Raw genomic sequence first — 19,044 nt, 5'->3', positions numbered from 1 at the left:
AAATATAAACAAAATCTATCGGGTAGTTTTCGGGATATTTGAAGTTAAACTGTTTACTTTATAGAACGATAACAAACTTTAACCCTAAATATCTCGTTTTCTGCTCGCTAAATGTTTACTAAATTTTACACAATTGTAGACAATAGTAGTAATCATATACGAATAAAATATTACCAAAATCAATCGAGTAGTTTTCGAGATACTTGAAGTTAAAATTTTCGGTGTTTCAAACTTAACCAAACTTTAACCCTATATATCTCGTTTTCTGCACGATTGATTTTTATTAAACTTTACACGATTGTAGACAATAGTAGTCTCCATATACAAGTAAAATATAAACAAAATCTATTGAGTAGTTTTCGAGATATTTGAAGTTAAAATTTTCGGTGTTTCAAACTGAACATAACTTTAATCTTAAATATCTCGTTTTCTGCTTGATAGATGTTTACTAAATTTTACACAATTATAGACAATAGTAGTCTCCATATACAGGTAAAATATAAACAAAATCTATCGAGTAGTTTACGAGTTATTTTAATTTTAAGTTTTCAATCTTGATAATTTGAAATTATTGCTATATTTCTGCTCAAGAAGTGTGTGAGCAGATGGTCGTTTTAATGTTATGTAGGGGAGCCCTAACCTACATCATCCTATCAAATTTTATCAAAATCCGGCCAAAATTTATAGTGTAATTAGTAATAATAATTTTTTCGTGGGCGCCTTACATAAAGGGGGCTAACTCCCATTTGATGTGCAGCGTCAAGGCCCCCAAAAGGCACATCTACATAGAATTCCTCATTCATGAAAATCGTTTTACTTGTTTAGGCGCTACGCAGTTTACAAAAAAATGTAACAAAAAGAAGGAGAACAACAAGAACAAGAACATTTTTTGAAAAAGCCGTTTTTGTTCATTTTCGGCAACTTTTTTCTCGAAACCTATTAGATCATGGTTGTTGCAAAAAAATTACATTTAAGGTGGGTTCGCCCTTTATTTTAAAGAAAATTTGGGAATTTTAGCTTTTATAGAAAAACAGGAAAAAATTGTCAAATTTGGGTGTTTTAAACGTGATGCTTTTTCGTGCACTTTTTGAGGATCAACCCTTATTTAACTGTCCTACCGGACAGTTTTAATTATTTTAACTTAATTTAAATAATTTATAAATAATGGAAAGAAAATCTGTGTAATTCATTTAATTAACAAACTTTAAGAATGTACCGGTTTGGTGTTTCGCAAAAGTGACCATCTGGAGGGAAAAAAGGCAAAAGTTAGTCTTCAGAGATGTTGATTCGAGTGTTTCATTTCCCGCCCGCAGTGCTGTTCGCTAGTCTTAGAGTGGCGCGTGTCATTGTCGTGTGACTGCTGAGAGGTTAGCTTCTCTGTGAACCAAAATTCGTCAAGTCTTCTTGTGACAATTTATACATTTTACTGAAAGTTTGATGTTTATTAATTAAAAAGACAAAATAGACTGGATACATATTCAATTTTAATTATGTCACTTTTCGTATTAACGTCAATGTAGCTTTAAGTGAAACGTTATTTTGCCGGTTATTTTTTTCAATTAAGTTAAACAGTACTTTTGCTTAGAAATATGGAAGAAGGTAAGTTTAAATTGGATTCAATTAAAATTCTTTTCGTGTAGTCGATGTTTATGTTCTTATTTTTATTATTGAGTTTGAAAAGTTTGTGGAAGTTCATTAGAACAAATGTTTTCTGCGAATGATTGCGTTTTAAACAAACAGTGTTATGAATAACTGGGTATTAACGTTGTAAAAACCTACTTGCACTAGTTATTATTCATTCTAGGAACAGAAAACCTGAAATGATTTCCTTAATTTCTGTCAAAAAGAAAAAGTTGAAGACAGAACTACTAGTATCAGCAAATCAAATATTCAGTTTAAATTAAATACAAAACAGAAAACTAGATTAAAACAAATATCATTTTATTATTACGATTTATTTTAACAAATCAAAAGCTCCAATTTAAAGTGCGTTAATTGTGTAATAGTGAAAGAATTTTAATATTTTTTAATCCAGTGTGTCATGAGTTTGGTCTTTATTATAATTTGTGCTAATTACTTCTCTTTTATGTAATTACAAAGGAGACCTCAACATATAGTGATGAATAAATTCTGTTTCCAAATTATTGCAGATTTTTCATATTTCCTTTATATGCTTTCAGATTATTTCCAATAATTTGTTGTCGCCTTTATCTAGTTACACATTAATTCTGCCCTTTGTTGAATCTAGTTACTTTTTCTAGTAGACTTAAGGGTTCGCAATGCATGCTTCTTTACTTCTACAGTTTAGAAATTGAAGCTTTTTGGAAGTGCTTGAATTACTGTGTGACTGAATTTCACAGCTGGCTATTTTTTTCTCTGTATCGTTAAAAATTGTTGAGATGAGAACTAATTCCTCTGTACCTAATGTGTCCAAATTCGCCTTGATTATGGTGTATCAGTGTAATAATTAAAACAAATAAATACTTAAATTTGTATTTTTAATTGAAACTGAATCACTTAAGTTATGAATTGCAGAATTTATGAATGATATGTGGACCCCATATAAGAGGCTCCAAGCGGTAATCGAGACAACAGTATCAAATCCAAATGCTAATTTGGAAGAATTTGAAAGGACTTTGCAAGAACACAGACAAAATTATCTTACTCTGCTTAAAAATCCCGTGAGCTTTATGATTCATTAAATTTAACTCAATATTATTTAATCTTTTTTACTTTTTTTGGTAAACTTTTAATGGTTTCTTACAGCCAAAAAATGAAAAGCACAGGCAGGAATTGAATAAAGGAACTGTAGAAGGCATAGACCTTCCTGGAATGGGCCATTCTAAACTTCCAAAAGAATTAGTGGCAGAGGCTATTATTTTGTCTGACATGTACGATCTGAATGAATATATGGCTTTTGACCTACTTGGCACAGGTGTGTGCACAGAAATAATATCAAGTAAAATATTATGATTTTTTGCGTAATAATTCAAATTGTTTCTTCTAGCACAACAACAGATGCCAAACTATCCAGAACTACCACGTGGTGTTGTAGCTGTACTTCTTTATTATGATGGTAGGAAATCTTTGGTCACCAGTCTGCGAACTTTGGTGCAAGCGCGTAGTGGTAATCTCTGGACAGTTGAAATGGCAGCACCAGTTGCTGTGAATTATATAAATCGTTACACAAATGAACTAGTGCAAGATGGTATCATTGCTAAAATCCTTAGTGAGTATTTGGTAAAAAGAGTTATTGGTTTTTATGTATTTGGGAAGCTGAGATCATTAGCATCCTTGGTTGGAAACCGCTGAGCTGGTACAATCTTTTATTCGTCTTTGGACTTTTTTTCCCCGTAATCGAGCCGAGTGCAAGTTTTTTCCACATTAATTAATTGGCTCATCAGGCTTAAGAGAATTTGACTTCATTCAAAATACGACGGGCGCTACAGTGCCGAGTGACTTTAACCCCAAATCTTTAAAAGCGGAACTCAAATAGTTCCTGTTTTAGGCTTTTCTAATAATTAATGTATCCAATTTGTCAGTTAAGAAAAGGTTTATAAGCCTTAAGAATCGCTAATCCAATTTTGGTAATCAATAAATGGTGCCGACTGACTGTTAATTGTTTATTATTTAATTCAAAATTAATAAATAACTAAAGATTGAAAGAATCAACTACAGTTGCTACAGTAACGGTTAGGCAGCAGAATGAATGATCTCTAAAAAATAAAAATAAATAGGCGAGAAAAAATATTCAAAATTAAGAAGTTTATATTTGTGCTTCGCGGTATGCACGCAAGAGAAGCATCTTTTGTTCACTCTGCAACTTGCAAAGCAGAATTATCCCGATTTTTTTTTCATTTCTGCAGCCAGGTTTCCCCTCAATAACAGTATACGTAGTTGCCGCTCAAGGAACATGGCACTGTACCCTCAGTACGAAGATCAAAGATATCCCTCTCCAGAGAGAAGATATCACACCGATTTCTCGAAAATTAAAAAATATGAAATACTAAGACGGGTAAAAAAGCGATACTATCGAGCATTGCGGATCCAGCCTCCTATCCAAGAAAGCAAAGACAAAATGTTAATGATTTTTCCTTAGATTTACTAGAGAAGTTGGATACTTGCAAGGAAATCGAACTGTTGCAACGCAATAGAGCACTCGGACCACCTCGTTACCACCAGCAAGTAGTAGATATGTACGATTCTACTAAACAGTGCCTTGCAGAAATAGTGTTCCTCTATTCCGCTCAGACTGGACTTCCTAAGGAACCATCTTTTGTGTAAGTGTGATTTTCTGGAAGTAAAAAGTTTTCATTGAACAACACTAGAACTTAGAAATTTGATGGAATAGAAAAGTATTGGCAAAATGTGTTGTTTTTTTTTCAGAGTAGAGTAAAACTCTTGAAAAAATTGCTCTTTTAAATTTATTTCACACTGAATATACGACTAAACACAATTTCACCTATGCTATGTTTGAAACCATTTTTCTACTGAGCTGGCTGAAACCAAATTTATTGTGGTTGGTGGAAAAGTTTTGTAATTCTTCTTTCAAGATAGTTTTCAACTTACCTTCGTTGTTTTCTTTTTTCGATTTTTAAGGTCTAATATCTCAGATGGAAAACTAATTCGGAATGTGAAATGGGTTTTCTCGCAGGCGAGGTAACTATAAGCCATGTCATTCTTTAGCTTTTCGCGCGGAATATTTTGCATCATTGGTATATTGGAGAGTAAAAGAAGATTGAGATCTAAATTTCTTATTTTCTGGAAGAGAGAAGTATCGCTGAAGTTCAAAAGATCCCATAATAAGTATGGCGAATTTTGCTGCAAACGAAATTTTTATGTTGCGAATTCTTTAACGATTAGAAATCCTCTTCTTGAGAATCAATTGTTTGGAATGATGCTAGGATACATTCTTTGATATTTGTAGACGCAAGCAGTGGCTCAGGTATCGTAGGAAATCTTTCAGTTTAGTGGTCTTTTGTAGTTGTGCAAAAATTTCGTTGAATGTTAGTTCAATTTTTATGTTTGGAGGCGGAAAAGAAGCTTCCATTCCATAAGGTTTACCCATTGCATAGCTTGGGAGAGAGCAGGTTATGACGTTACAAAAGTCTCAGGAAGGTATTGGGACAGATATCTATGTGAATATTCTGCTCCATATCAAAGCGTCTGCTAGAAATTTATGCTCTTTATTTTGCTTCACTTTCCAAAAATTTGTACTCTCAACATTTTGTCTATACTTTTTTTTGATCCATTATATTTGTTAAAACAAACTGTTTATACTTTTGTTTCAAGTTTACTTAATCACCTTCGCAATTCGAAACCTCATGAAGATGCTGACGGCGCCATTGACAATATTAACCTCATCTTACTTCTAGCTTTCCTTTACACCATTGACCTGAGCCTCCTGCATAAAGAGGATGGAGAAAGTAAGTATAACACAGCAAACATAACAAATGCATTTATTGTTTCGATGGGTGTGTTTTCATCACATTTCAAATTCTATTAATTTATTTTGAATTTTTTTGTTTGTTTTTTCTATAGCAATGTTACCAATATTCGTGTTTTGATTTGTGTAAATTTTCCAGTTGTGCAGCGAAGCGTACCATTGGTAATGGGAGAACCTGGAGGCCAATTCTTAGGAGCGATGCAAGCAGAATTGTCTGCATCATCCGACCAAATTACTGGTGTAACAGCTTTCAATCAAGGACCCTGTAGTAGTGCAACAGGTGGAAAGGAATGGGTTAGTCCTGGGATGCGAGCAGTAGCCCAAATGGGTTGGGCGATCACTTTGTCTAACCTGAGATTAGCACCACAATTGGTTCCTCATGGAAGTGAGTCTAAAATATATTTTTACTTTTACCATTCCTCAAGGGAGGAAATACTGTAATCAATTTTCAAAATTGAATTTTCACGGAAGTACAAGTTATGATGTATTGTTTTCATTTCATGAAAATTGTTTATAACACAGATTTGATATATATACCTACTTTCGGTCAAAGGAAAGTATAATTATATACTATTTAAAAACATATAAATATTGTACCTTGATTTTTTTTTGTAATCCTGTTTTTGTTTAGTCCAAATTTAGTCAGTTTTTTAAAAGTTTTTTTGGGAAATCCACAAATAGTCAAGATTTTTATAAAACCATTTATTGTAGCGGATTTCCGTATGTTAATTCCTTCTATACCGAACATGATGATATTAGTAAAAATAAGAGAGTTATTGTTTGACTTGGTAATCGCACAAAAATTATCACTTATTTTTAATTTACAGTTACCTTAGAGAATCCAGATCTTGTAATGGAAGAAGCAATCAAAGGCAATGTGTTCAATTTTTTGTACAATACTTTTCTTCCGAATAAAATCCTTTATGAAGATGTAAGTTATCAATATCCAGACTTTGTGTTTTCTTAAAAGATGTGTTTATTTTATTTATGGAACTAATGTATTTTATTTTATTTTTAAAGGTATTCATGGTTCGAAGGATACACAACTTGTTGACCGATTTTATTTCCCAAATGCCACATAAAGTGAAGGAAATGAGGTTAAGAGCCGAAGATACTGATCGAACTATACACGCTTATATGCATGTGAGTATTATTTTATTTTCTGAACTTTTTTATTTCAAAAGGTTTTCCCCAGTGGCTGCTCACTTTGAACAGTTTTTGCTAATCAAAATTCTATTTAAAAGTGAAATTGCTGAGCATGGAGAAATTTTGTGACACAAATGAAGAATGAGATAAATTGGTATTAATGTTTAATAAAATATTTTATTTCGTTTGCAGGAAGGTCTAGAACCACCAACAAATTTATCCCATCATTTTGAACAGTTCCTTTCTACAATTGCAAAATTATATGAACACGATCCTCTTAATTTAGAACTGGCCATGGACTACTGGTGTCCTCCGGAAGGAATACACGTCGCTTCTTTTCCTTATAGAGCTCAACCCAAAAAGGTATGTTATGTTAAATAGCTCTGTCGTGATACAAGACTTGCACCTAACTCTCCATTTCGCTTAGCCATCCGCGAAATCTAAAGACAAACTCGAAGCCTAATCCAAAAATCAAACTCAAACTTCATTTTAGATTTATTACTTTTGCCTAGTTCTCTAACTTTTATTTGAATCATGCCACTGGCAAAATTTTTGTTTGGCAGTTCGAAGTATAATACCACCTTCTAATTTCATTCGTTTCGTTTATAATAACAAAAAATCGTGTATCTTCAAATCAATTATTTCTTTTTTTACGTGATTTTCTTAAAAATGAAATTATTTTTATACTGAATATATATTTTATTTTATTTTTTGCTTCTAGGTATCATTGTATACATTTGTTGTGCAAACTAGTGAAGTTCTTCCATCCACATTGTTTGTGCCATATCTGAAACTGTTGGCTTCGTTGGCTTCATGTCCCGGTGGGGCGAAACAATGTTTTCTTCTTTTAAAAAATAATGAAAACAAGAATCTCACTTGGGACCACTTCTTTTCTTCGTTTCAAAGGTGATTTTTATAGTATTATAATAATTAAATAGAAACAGATGTGTTAAAAAAAAAAAAAAAAGCTTTAGTATTCGCCCGCCTAGAGTTTGAAGAGCTTTCTAGCCAGTCTCAATTTTCTTTTAACTTATTCTCTAGTTGGGTGTGTGTGTGTCAGTTTTTTAAAAATTTAATTAGGTTCAAGAAGGTTAATTTTAAAAGTAGTGCCTTAGGACTGAACGCTTCTTTTTCTCACATTTTTGTGATTTTTCTCGAAAACAGCTCACAATTTTCTTTAAACTTTGGTGCATAAATGCAGCTCTATAACTTACATTTGAAACTTATTTCCATTAATGTTCGGTTAAATACTCTTCTGAGTGAAGGGCTGTGTAGGCGTCCCTTTTATGTGCCAATATAGTACCTAAAAATAACAAATTTATCTTCACCTAGTGAAGTTATACGTGATCATAGATTGTAACTCTCGTTCGGCTGCGGTAAACGTAGCTTAAAAAAATAAACCACACCTCAATACTACAAAAGCAAGCTGAATGTTGTCAGGAGCTGAAATTTGGTTGTAGGGTTTGGATAAACCCTGTTGGTCTGTTATCTGTTGGTCTATTTGAGTTTATTTGTGTTTTTCCTGACTAATGATCATTTGTATTATTGAATGCTGTTGTCTCTTAGGAGTGTAGCAAGACATTTTAAGAACTTCAGGCCTCAGGCTCTTTGAACTCCCATCCCACAAGCACCTCTGCTAGAAATTACATCCAAGATTTGATTTCAGGTACTTCAACAATTTACGCCAAGAGGTGATACAACCTTCTGATACAGTGTATCGTGTAAAATCCTTTCCCAGAGGCATCACACCTCAAGAACTGATGGGACTACAAGCCGTACTTGATCTAATTCGGACTATTGCAGGTTTCATCAAGTTTCCATTTATTTATCAATATTTTAATGGGAGTATGTTAGTCCGATTTTCGAACTTATAGTTAACTTATGAAGTTAAATGCTTTGGAGGGTTTTTTAAAGTTCTCTTATAAAGTTCTGTGAGCGTGACAATTTTAATTTAACTCGAAGTACTACTATTTCTAGTACTACTACTTTTCAAAAGGGATTTTTCATTTTTTTGAGATTTGCTCGAAAATGGCACTAACTATTATTTGTTTTAAATTTCGCATAGACAATTGAAATTCACGTTTAAGATTTCAAAATATGTAAGCGCAGGTTATAACCAGATTCCCAAATTTTTATAGCAGTATTAAGCGATTTTATTTACTCAAAAATAATACTATAAATGTAAATACTATCAAGAAAAGGTCACAAGGTTTAGAACTATATTTTTATTTTCTCTATTGGTTGAAAATAGGGTTTCATTTCGGTAAGTTTTTAAATAGAGTTTTTTACGACAATATAAGTACTAATTCTGAAGAAAATGGGAGGTTTTCCTGAAATGCTCCCTCAGTTTTTTTACGATATTCAAAAAGACATAACTTTTAGTTCGAACATTTTTAATGGATTTTTTTTTTCGGAACAGTATAGAAGAGATTTTTCTCTATTACTATGATCTTTACCTCCAGTTCTATTATAGAGAACGAAATATATTGATAAAATGTTGAAAAAAGTCATTCCTCCGATATAAAAAACTACTCGGAAACGATTTATTTTTAATTTCTTATATACCGTTTTTATTATTCATTTACTTTAAATTTATATCACAGAACTAATTTTAATCAATATTCCAATTTAGAGAATGATCCCAGCAAAGGTGATCAGTTCTGTAAGTCAGGATGGTCAGCGGTGACCATACTCCTGGGTCTGGCAACATGTTCAGTTCCTATTCCTTTAAAGGCGACTCTCATTTCAACGCTTGCTGGATTAGCTAGATCACCTTCAGCTGCAGCAGCCATCTGGCATCATATCGAACTATCTCAGATCATACCTACAGTTGCCAGTATCAACCAATTTCAACCCAGGAGTCTGCAAGTAAGTAGTTATTTTGTCTTCAAAGTAGTAAAATTAAAATTTTTTGAACTAAAATTCACTCATTATCGTTATATGCAATCAATTTATTATTTATTAAACAGCAGTACATCAGATTCTGCTGTGGTAAAGGTTTTGAAATAATATTTTGATGGGGGAAAGATTTTTTATTTGTAAATTTTACTTTAAATTTAAAATGTTTTTTGCAATTTAAAATTTATTGTTAAAATTAAATGAAAGAAATCAATTATGTAAATTTAAAAATTCAATTTTAATATTCAAATTAAATTGCAACTTTTTAACCTACGTGTCCTAATATTAGTGATCTTGGAATATATTGCAAAAGTTCACGTATGAGGGAGCAGGATTCTTGAAGTAATTAAATTTCATTTTATTTGTCAATTGTTCCAGACCGAACTTGAGGAAATAGAATGTCGAAACGAGGAGTACCCTCTAACCAGGTCTGTACTGCGATTGTTCAACGCTCTCACAGATAAGCCAATACCAAAACGTCTTGGAGCATCTCAGAGAGTGCCTGGGTTTGATCCGTACCTCAATTTCATACTTAATACAGTACTGTTGAGATTTGCTGGCAGATCTTATAAAAACAGTAAAGAGAAGGTAAATTTTCTGTTCCTATCCTAAGAAGCTGGAACTAAAATTATTTCAATAATAAGGTTATAAATATTATAACTTAACAGTGGGAAGTATGCGAGGCGGCCATGTGCTTAGTATGTAAACTTTTATTGCAATACGATCCTTCAGAAGATGAATTCCTGATAGAAAAACAAGTGCAAGCTTACAATATAGGCAACGCCAGCATCAATCCGCCTCCAGGATATCACTTAATGGTGAGCCTGTGCACTAAATCGGAACTTCTAAGATTGGTATGTGATTTTTATAAAAGAGTACAAAATTGTATGTCAATTTCTTAAAAGAAAATCATTCTTGAAATTTATTTATAGCTATTTTTACTGATAGAAGAAGGTTGTCGTGTTTTCGACAGTTATACCTCATTTCCTGGAAAAGATTCTCTGGCCAACAGTGCGCTGTATGCGCTGAAGATGATTGAGCACTGTCTGGCTATACAGCATCAGTTTTATAGCCATTTAAGTAATTCCAACAGTGGCAATGTAATGCTGACTGGATTGAGTCGATTGATTTTAGGTGTAAGCGATACATCGGGAAAACCGGATCATCTTCTGAATATAGCTAAGTGAGATTTTGTTTTTTGAATTTTTTATTGATGCGTTTTGTCTGTATTTCTTTCATTTGAAAGAAAGTTTTGAGATCAATTAAATTTTCAAAATTCATTTCCTTCTGTGAAAACGCCATTTTTTTTAAAAATTTTCAGATACGTAACTTACCAAAGTTGGCTTCCTCGACATGCCCTACAGGCAATCAACATCCTCTTATTGGCTACAGCGCATCAATCATCTGGCCCTGGGCATCTGTTAGCCTTGTTCTTATCATCACCGGCGAATAAAGCTTCCATACGACACGGCTTTGTAAGCTGTTTAGAAGCTGCTGAAGATATGATCGAAGATTCAGCGGAAGCGCTCGATTTACCATCCACCGCTGAAGATGAAGATGATTCGAAAAAAGTTGTGACAAAAATTAAGAAAGCAGTTTGTCACTTCTTATTGCAGTCACTCGGTCAAGCGCCGCCTAATGTTGCACATTACCTCTTTGGATTCGATATTACCAAGGAGATTAGGAAAACTGAGTTTCAGAGGCCAGGTTAATTTTCATTATTATTTTGTATTGTTTCATCGTAATATATTATTTTCGAAAGGTCGTCTGGGTTTAACATGCACAACAAATACACATTCACAAAAAAAAAAAAACACCGAAGTGGAAACAAGAGATAATAAAGGCAAAATTTTTTCTGCAATAAACAGTATAATACATTTTTGTTTACCTTAAAACCGCTTTGTTTGTTCCTTCTTTCTTTGTAAAGGAGGAAGTATTGCAATACTTCTGTTTTCTAATTTGAGTTTGCGCAAGTATTCTTTCTTAAGTCCCCTGATCAAGCTAAATACACGGGAAAACAATAAGAATTAATTCTCAAATATCGATTGTGTTATAATAAGATTGATTGAAATCATTCTATAGTATCAAATTTCCTGTCATATGCCTTTTTAAACGCAGAATTTAATAATTCACTAAAATTGGGTTACTCATTTCATTTACATTGCCATTCAAGAAAGAGAACACTGTTCAGAGGCTGAGGTTGCACTGTGTACTCTGATCGCAACAGCTGAACAAAATAAATTTCGTTAAAATGTTGGAACTTGAAAAGAAGAAAAGCTAATATAGAAACCAATAAATAGGCACTTCCGGATTATTCTATATGGACGAAATACGTTTAACTTTTATCTATTTTGATTAATTTTATTTTTGTGAAAATCATCTCTTTCGGATCACGTGTCCTCAGATCAATGTATTTCCTTTTGAAAACTCAATCTAAAATCAGCACGTTTGCGGCATTCCTGTTATCAGGGATAAGACAAAGAATTAAATTTGCCATTGATCAACTTCCTAAATTAATTAGTACAAAAAAAAAAATTAACATTCTGTTTTAGGTGTGAAGGGTATGCCGCGTACATGTTTACATTCCATTTTGGATCTTTTAAATTGCCATTTAGACGATCCAACCGAGAATTCCGGTTCAGTGGTTGAACTATGCTATCGTCTAGTTTATGCTTTAGCATACAACACAAAAACCTCAGAGCCAACCCTCAGATATTTAAGAAGTTGTAAGGATTTCTTAAGAAGACATTTGGCCGCTTTACCTTTTTCAAATGAACCAAATTGTAAGTATATATAGAAATAGAATCTACTACATTTCTATTACAAGAAATTCACCATCTAAATTATTGTGCAGGTACTGAAGTAAAACAAATGGCATGGCTTTTGAAAGCTGTAGCTATTGAACTTAAAGTCACAGCTGCTAATAATCAATTATCTGTGGTATCCGCGATGGTAGAAACATATACTGGAAGTAAAGATCTATTTTTGGACCGGCCGCAGAGTCAAGACGTGTGTGCTTTCGCCAGCGAATCAGCAGGTAATTTATTTTAGTTCTTTTAACAGGCTCATAAAGATACTACTAGTTTGAGAACATCTTATTATTGAGTAAATGCTTCACATAGTTTTTTATAAGCTTTGATTTTTTTGACATTTTAGTTGATAGGTTAAGACCTAGTGAACAGTTAGTACTTCGATTAGTGAGATTGATGAAATTTGCTGTTGAACCGCTTCCTTTGCCTCGACTAGAATACTTCGATTCCAAGTTTATCGATAAGGTATATTTTTTTATTTATTTGTATCTTAACCTTAAATTGAACTATCTATGTATATATATGTCCTATAGTTTCATTCCAACAAGAATGTACAAATTGCACTCTGGTATCCTTGAAAAGAGTGTACAGTTTTAATTTCTCTAAATAAAGTATGGCCCTTAAATGATGATCCTTCAAATCTGAGGCTTTTATTTTTCCATTGCGTACAATTTCTAAATCTTTTTCAGACATTAAAAGACTGCGAAATGGAGGAAGGACGAACGAAGCTGGTGGATATTAAGGCAGCACATTACGTTTTGACAAATGAACTTAACATGCACTCTCGTAACCAGTCCTCTACACTGGGCCCTAGGCCAAGCCAGAATAGGGAAATTAAGGTACGATCAGAGGCAAGAATAAACGTGAAACTACGTCTTTTTAACTTAACTTGTACATAAATTTTACAAGGTATTGTAAATAATTTTGATTATTTGTGATTTTATAGTCAGTTCTAACGTATATCTCTCAAGTGAATGCGGAAACCAAAATCGGTCAAGCAATGTTAAAGTTCTTGGACGGCTGGAGACAGGCAACGGAAGTCATGTTCGCCGTAGCCGGAAATGCTTTAAGTCAGGAGAAAAAGTTTCATCTTCTGGTGGATATTATTCATGAATTGTTGAACAAGGTTAGTTTTTTAAGATCTATTATTCATTTGGTTAATTAAGATGGCTAGACATAAAAATTTAAAGGAGAGTTAGGGGGGAAAAGATACTTTTGTGGTATGATCAGCTGATAGAGGTTTTTCATCATATGTTAAATATAAGCAGTTTTTGACGATCAACCCTTATACAACAGTCCTTCCGGACAGTTTTAATGAAACTTGTTATATATAAGCAACCGAATCTACTACTGATTTAGAAAGATTCTGCGGGAGCGGTGCATATTTAAAAAATGATTGTTTTCTTTTTTTAAGGCTATCCACACAGGAATCCATCCAGAAATTGCCAAACAAGTTTCCGGTTCAATACTTTTACTGTGTGTAAATTTACGACAAACATTTAACGAAGCTCCAGCTAGTGAGCAAGATTCACAAATCTATAACTTTCTGGATCCTAATCAGTATAAACTGACAAATATTATGACAAACTTGCTTAAATGGATACTTGCTTCAGGTAAATGACTATATTTTGAACAATCTAATTTTTTTGTTAACTTTTTCAAAAAGTTGCCTTGTTAATTAAAAATTAAGTTGGATAAAATGATATTTTCTTAAAAATTATAATCTGTCTACAATGTAATTTATTTTGATGTTTTTTTCTAATAGGTATTGCAACAGAAAAGTTGCGAGCTAATCTCTTTGCTTCATTGCTAAACTTCCTACACTTGGAACGTGAGAAAAAAGAGAAAATAGGAATAGAATTTGAAGGTTTAAAAGGAATAGGCACCTGTGGTACGGCTAATATTAGCATTGCCACCACTAACACGAGCAGAAGACATCGAGATAGTAATGTAAATAATATGAATACCATGGACTTCACCAACATGTCCATGGATATCAGTACAGTAGGCTCTGTGATAGACATAAGCAACGATACATATCGCTTACTGGATATCATGCTTTCCCAGGAGTCGGTCCCACGAAGAACTGGAGATATATCGAAAGTTAGTTATATTTTTGTTTCTCTTTAGATAAAAAAGGAAAGTGTTATATGATATATGATGGTGTGATAGTTAGTTAGTAGCGAAGAAAACTGAAAATTTGATACAATACTAAGTTTCAAAAAAATAAAAATTAAATAATAATAGTTTTAAAAGCTTAGTAGAGCCTGCAGATTGTTAAATACATTAGAAAAAGCGTAATTGCTATCTGTTTCAGATGTTAGCATTATCCTGCCTTGATATGCTCATAGAGTTGGATGTGCATCCGAATTTAATGTGGATAAGCGCTCTATCGTCGCGTGGATATCTCAAATTTATCATCGACTCCATGCTGGAGGCGGATAAACATTTAATGGCTGTTCTGGCCAGTAATGCTAAAACATTACGCCACCTCTATGTTTACGAATCGAAAATGGTAAATTGTGAACTCATTAAGATAATTGTTTTTGAAATTAACAAAAAAGTTTGTTATTAATAGATATATATATACTTTTTTCTTTCTTGGGTGATTTCAGGCATTACTATGTCGTGTGGCAAGCACCAGAGTTGGAGCGGAAATGCTCTTAGAACAGAATGCACTTGCTTGTCTTTCCGCTTTACATGTGTATAATAAACATCCGGATATCTCCGCAGCTGTGGCTTTGTAAGTACATTGTTTACTTGTAATTATTCAGCAAATCTTTTGTTTGTATTCATAATTTTTTTTTTTTTATCAATTTTTCCAAAAAAGAAGTCATTCAGCGATGGAAGTTGATTTTGCACCTGATTTGACAGCACGGTACCTTCAGATCTTATCTCCTGCTTTATCGATGTGTGATGCGATTATTTCCTCAATGGGTGTAGATAATCATATAGCCGTGGTACAGGTAAAGCATTCAGATTTTATTTTTTTGAAATTTGATTATAAATGTTGGTAATCAGAAAGATATACTCTGCAAATTATGCAGTTTTACTAAAAAGTAATATTTCTACAAATGATACCTCTGATCGTAAACATGAAGTCAGATAGATGATTCATACTCCTCCAATCCCGTGTTAGTTTTTGCTTTTGTTGTCTCTGATAACATAAAATGTTTATTACATTTGAATAATTAATTTTTGTCCTTATTATCAATTTTCTAAGAAACACTAAAGGTGATTTTTACGGAACACCTATGATTCGCGGAAGCAGTGTCTTAGATCACTGCCTTAGGACAATGATACATTAATCTAATTAGATAGTTTACTTGTCCTTCTATGTTCTTTAATCAATTGTCTAGTGAAAAGCAATAAGAAAATCCTTCATTCAGAAAATATCCACATAATAGAAAAGTTAATGTTTTACACTGTACACCCAGTTATCTGATTAATTTAGAGGTTAAAAATAGACATAATTTCAAGATTTCTTTCAAGCAGAATGATATAGTATGAAGATATAATGATATCATTTTATTTTATTTTGCTGCTATTGATAATTCTATCTCTTTTCCTAAACTTTTTATAGGTTTTAAAATTTCTATTAAGTCATGGTGAAATGGTAACACTGGTGTTACGTTCGGGAAGTCCATACCATCCGTACTGTTACCTGAAAGAACTAGCCCAACTTACTGGCATAATCGCCAGAGCTACAAATATTGGTAAAAACAAAAAAATTTATGTAACAAAACGTATGAAATTCATAAAATGATGGTTACTGCTAAGTCCTTTAACTTTATTTTAGATATAGTCACAGAGGTGACTGAAGAAGGATGTGACCCAGGAGGTATCCTGGAAACAACTTCTCTGTTCAACAGAGTCCAACGTCTGATGTCATCTTTAGTGAGTAGGTTTGTAATTTCGGAATCTTTGCTCAATGAAGTTGAAAGAGACATGTCTTTAGAAGTATCCGACGATCCACAACTTGGTGCACGTCGTGTAGATACATTCCTACAGGTTTGTTTAATTATTATTTAATTTTAATTAAAAATTTGATTGAAAAAATCTGATTCTTTATTGATTTATTTAAATTACAGATAGTTTCACACTTACTGCTTTACGTTAGAAATTTAATATGCTGTGAAGGGAAGGATCGGCGAGCTTCTACTGTAGTATTCCAGCCGACCCTTGCAGATATATCTTTACCTGATAGGAGAGGTAAAACTTCATTCTTTTAATTTAATTTTAACGTACTGTAACATTAAATCTATTATATCGACTTTTATATCGATTTATATCGCATTTTTAAATGTTCGCGAGAATGATAATAAATATTGCATTGAGAATAACTCCGCCACATTCGATTCCGAAAATTGAAAACAGACCATGGTCTGTTGTTCAAAAACGTATATATTTTTCTATATCGTTGTTTAATTTCAAAGCATTTATTCATTTATTCCAATCAATGAAAATATTCATCCCCCACGTTACTATTTATGCAGCAGTGCATAAAAGTGCTGTAAAATTAGTTGTTGCACTTGTTTTTGATCAGCATTTAACAAATGCTACGTTCATCTTGCCGAAAAGTTTTGTAATATTTAATTCTTCAAGTAAAATTTTCTTTTGATATGCGTACGGTGTTGAGATATATTATGTACGTTTAAATGCCAATAGTACATTACTTTCTTAATGTTTTCTTCTGTGGTAATTAGTTTGGTGATAGATTGTCATATCCGTGAGCTGCCAAACACTACCTATTTCCCAGACAAGAACCTGTATCCATAATTTCCTTTTTTGTTAATGATTGACAGAAATACTGACCATGCCAGAAGCTACACTTGGAGTGATAGTACAACAGTTAGGGCAGGCGGTACAGTTCCATCATCGCGAGCGATTAAACCTGGAACAGCTGATTAGAAAATTACATTCAGTAAAAGATATGAGCTTAAATACAGTGCAGCAGGTAAACAGTTATTTTTTCTTTTGTAAATACAATTATGTGTAAATTTCAAATCTTTCAGTTCGTATATAGTTTGGAAACATCACTGATTGTTTTAATTTCACGTTGTGCTTCTTTGGTTCACGCTTCATCTTAGAAGGGTTCTCTTCTTTAGCGCCTTTATAATTTCCTCCAATCTTGTCAGCGTATTTATTGTTGTAAACTTATTTCCTGATAGCTCTTTATTATATTACTGTAATTTTAATGGTTGATAAATTCAAAAGTTTTATATAATGTTATTTTCATTTTATTTTGATCTTTATTCCAATCAAATACCTGACTGTTTTCTAGTACGTACCTGAGACCAAGACAGCCAACATTGAAGAGTGTCGATCGCTGGCTAAAAAGCTATTCACAGAACAAATAGAAAGTAAACAGACCCAATTAGACTATTGTGTGTTCATTGTAGAACATTGTATGTACATAATATGGGCACATCTGGACTATTATATGCTCAGAGGATTGTCCAATAAGGTGTTGGATTTGCCATCTTCCAAATCTTCAAGTGAGTATGGTTTGGAAGTTTAAATGATATATTTTTAAAATGTATAAACATCATATAGAATGTGGTCCTTCCAAGAAGAAAATCTTATGGGAACGTCTTGCTCTTACTACAATTGAAATAATGAAAATTTATTTAAACTTAGAGAGCTAGAGTTTGTGTTGTGAAAAGAGATTAGCGATACTCTTGATCACTATTTAGAAAATGCAAGGTTGCAGAAAATGTGACGTTTTTTCTTAGTCTTTTAAGAAAAACGTTTAAAAAAATAATATAACAAAAAATTTACTCAGCCATTTGTAAAGGAAGTTCAAATAGGGCACTTTCTATATGACAGAATCTCGAGAGAAAACATTCTCTAGATATGAATATTGTGAGATGTAGGTATGAAAATTTGCTGGAAGTAGTTCAATGGGTACAATTATTCGTAACAATAATAATTTTGTTTTCAAAGGGAAATTTTTACTAATTTTATTAATTTTGCAGAAACTTTACCTACAATAGAATATGAAGTAACTTGGACCGTTACAGCAGACGATTTGAGCCATCTAAAGCAAGGATTACTGTCCGTATTTAATGAGGCGTTCTGTAAATCTTTACTTTCAATAGTTAAGGTAATATTTTTGTTTTTGTGTACCTGATTGTTAGTTGTAGATACTAATTCATTGTTTTTGGTGACTGATTCATCATTAATCCAATAGGATGAAAAAAATATTGCCAATTTCAGTCATGATTTCGAGCTTTAGACCATTATTGACAATTATTATTATTATTGACAATATAATATTTTACATTCTATAAGGTCGGAGTATCTTCTGTCTTGTCTGCTTATGAACTAAAAATAAAAAATCATTAAGCACTTTCCAAGAAAGATAACATCCTCTGCACGATTTCGCCTGAAGCGCTTTCGATCTTGTTTTCCACATTTGCTATCCTAAAATACTTTTCTCTTACATTAATATCCTTATAGAAGAATGGAGAAGTTGGCGGAGAATACTTTTAAAATACTGCTACGGAGAATACTTTCTCGCAAGTATTAAAATAATAAATCTGATTTATTACAGGATATGCAGAGGAAAGATAAAGGTTTCATCGAAGCCCTACTAACTAGGATCAAGAAATTAATCCAATTTGTGCCTACGTAGCCGAAATAATAAAATTTAGTGTGCTAAAATATATATATAGGTAGATCTACCTGCCTTTGTACAAAAGTTGGAAAAGTGACTGTCAGTGTTGTAATGTGCGATTAAAA

At 32.7% G+C, this 19,044-nt stretch overlaps 1 protein-coding gene across 1 annotated transcript; it reads left to right on the top strand.

The window, feature by feature from the left end:
- The first annotated feature begins 1,329 nt into the window (after positions 1 to 1,329).
- Nup205 (nuclear pore complex protein Nup205) lies at positions 1,330 to 18,990 on the top strand. The gene is made up of 34 exons (XM_074120228.1): positions 1,330 to 1,599; positions 2,536 to 2,681; positions 2,767 to 2,935; positions 3,008 to 3,229; positions 4,100 to 4,280; positions 5,293 to 5,426; positions 5,586 to 5,831; positions 6,274 to 6,377; positions 6,467 to 6,589; positions 6,785 to 6,955; positions 7,314 to 7,498; positions 8,259 to 8,395; positions 9,225 to 9,460; positions 9,869 to 10,078; positions 10,159 to 10,344; positions 10,423 to 10,673; positions 10,812 to 11,197; positions 12,043 to 12,273; positions 12,345 to 12,527; positions 12,647 to 12,765; positions 12,990 to 13,139; positions 13,247 to 13,426; positions 13,715 to 13,913; positions 14,066 to 14,403; positions 14,618 to 14,815; positions 14,916 to 15,043; positions 15,131 to 15,266; positions 15,884 to 16,016; positions 16,100 to 16,311; positions 16,392 to 16,512; positions 17,106 to 17,257; positions 17,585 to 17,798; positions 18,279 to 18,406; positions 18,857 to 18,990. Exons 1-34 carry the CDS (start codon positions 1,590 to 1,592, stop codon positions 18,935 to 18,937), a joined length of 6,000 nt encoding a protein of 1,999 aa, XP_073976329.1. The 5' UTR covers positions 1,330 to 1,589; the 3' UTR covers positions 18,938 to 18,990.
- Positions 18,991 to 19,044: the final 54 nt, after the last annotated feature.

The sequence above is a fragment of the Rhodnius prolixus genome, unplaced genomic scaffold (assembly GCF_049639745.1).
Source record: "Rhodnius prolixus isolate KJV_2025 unplaced genomic scaffold, Rpr scaffold_2, whole genome shotgun sequence".
Classification (NCBI taxonomy): domain Eukaryota; kingdom Metazoa; phylum Arthropoda; class Insecta; order Hemiptera; family Reduviidae; genus Rhodnius; species Rhodnius prolixus.
This window is presented reverse-complemented; position numbering and strand designations above follow the sequence as displayed.

What these genes read in the sequence shown, in the direction of transcription:
- Nup205 (XM_074120228.1), top strand. An exon ending in AATCGGAACTTCTAAGATTG is followed by an intron (nt 10,345 to 10,422) that starts GTATGTGATTTT and finishes ATTTATTTATAG; the next exon opens with CTATTTTTACTGATAGAAGA. An exon ending in ATCTTTACCTGATAGGAGAG is followed by an intron (nt 16,513 to 17,105) that starts GTAAAACTTCAT and finishes AATGATTGACAG; the next exon opens with AAATACTGACCATGCCAGAA.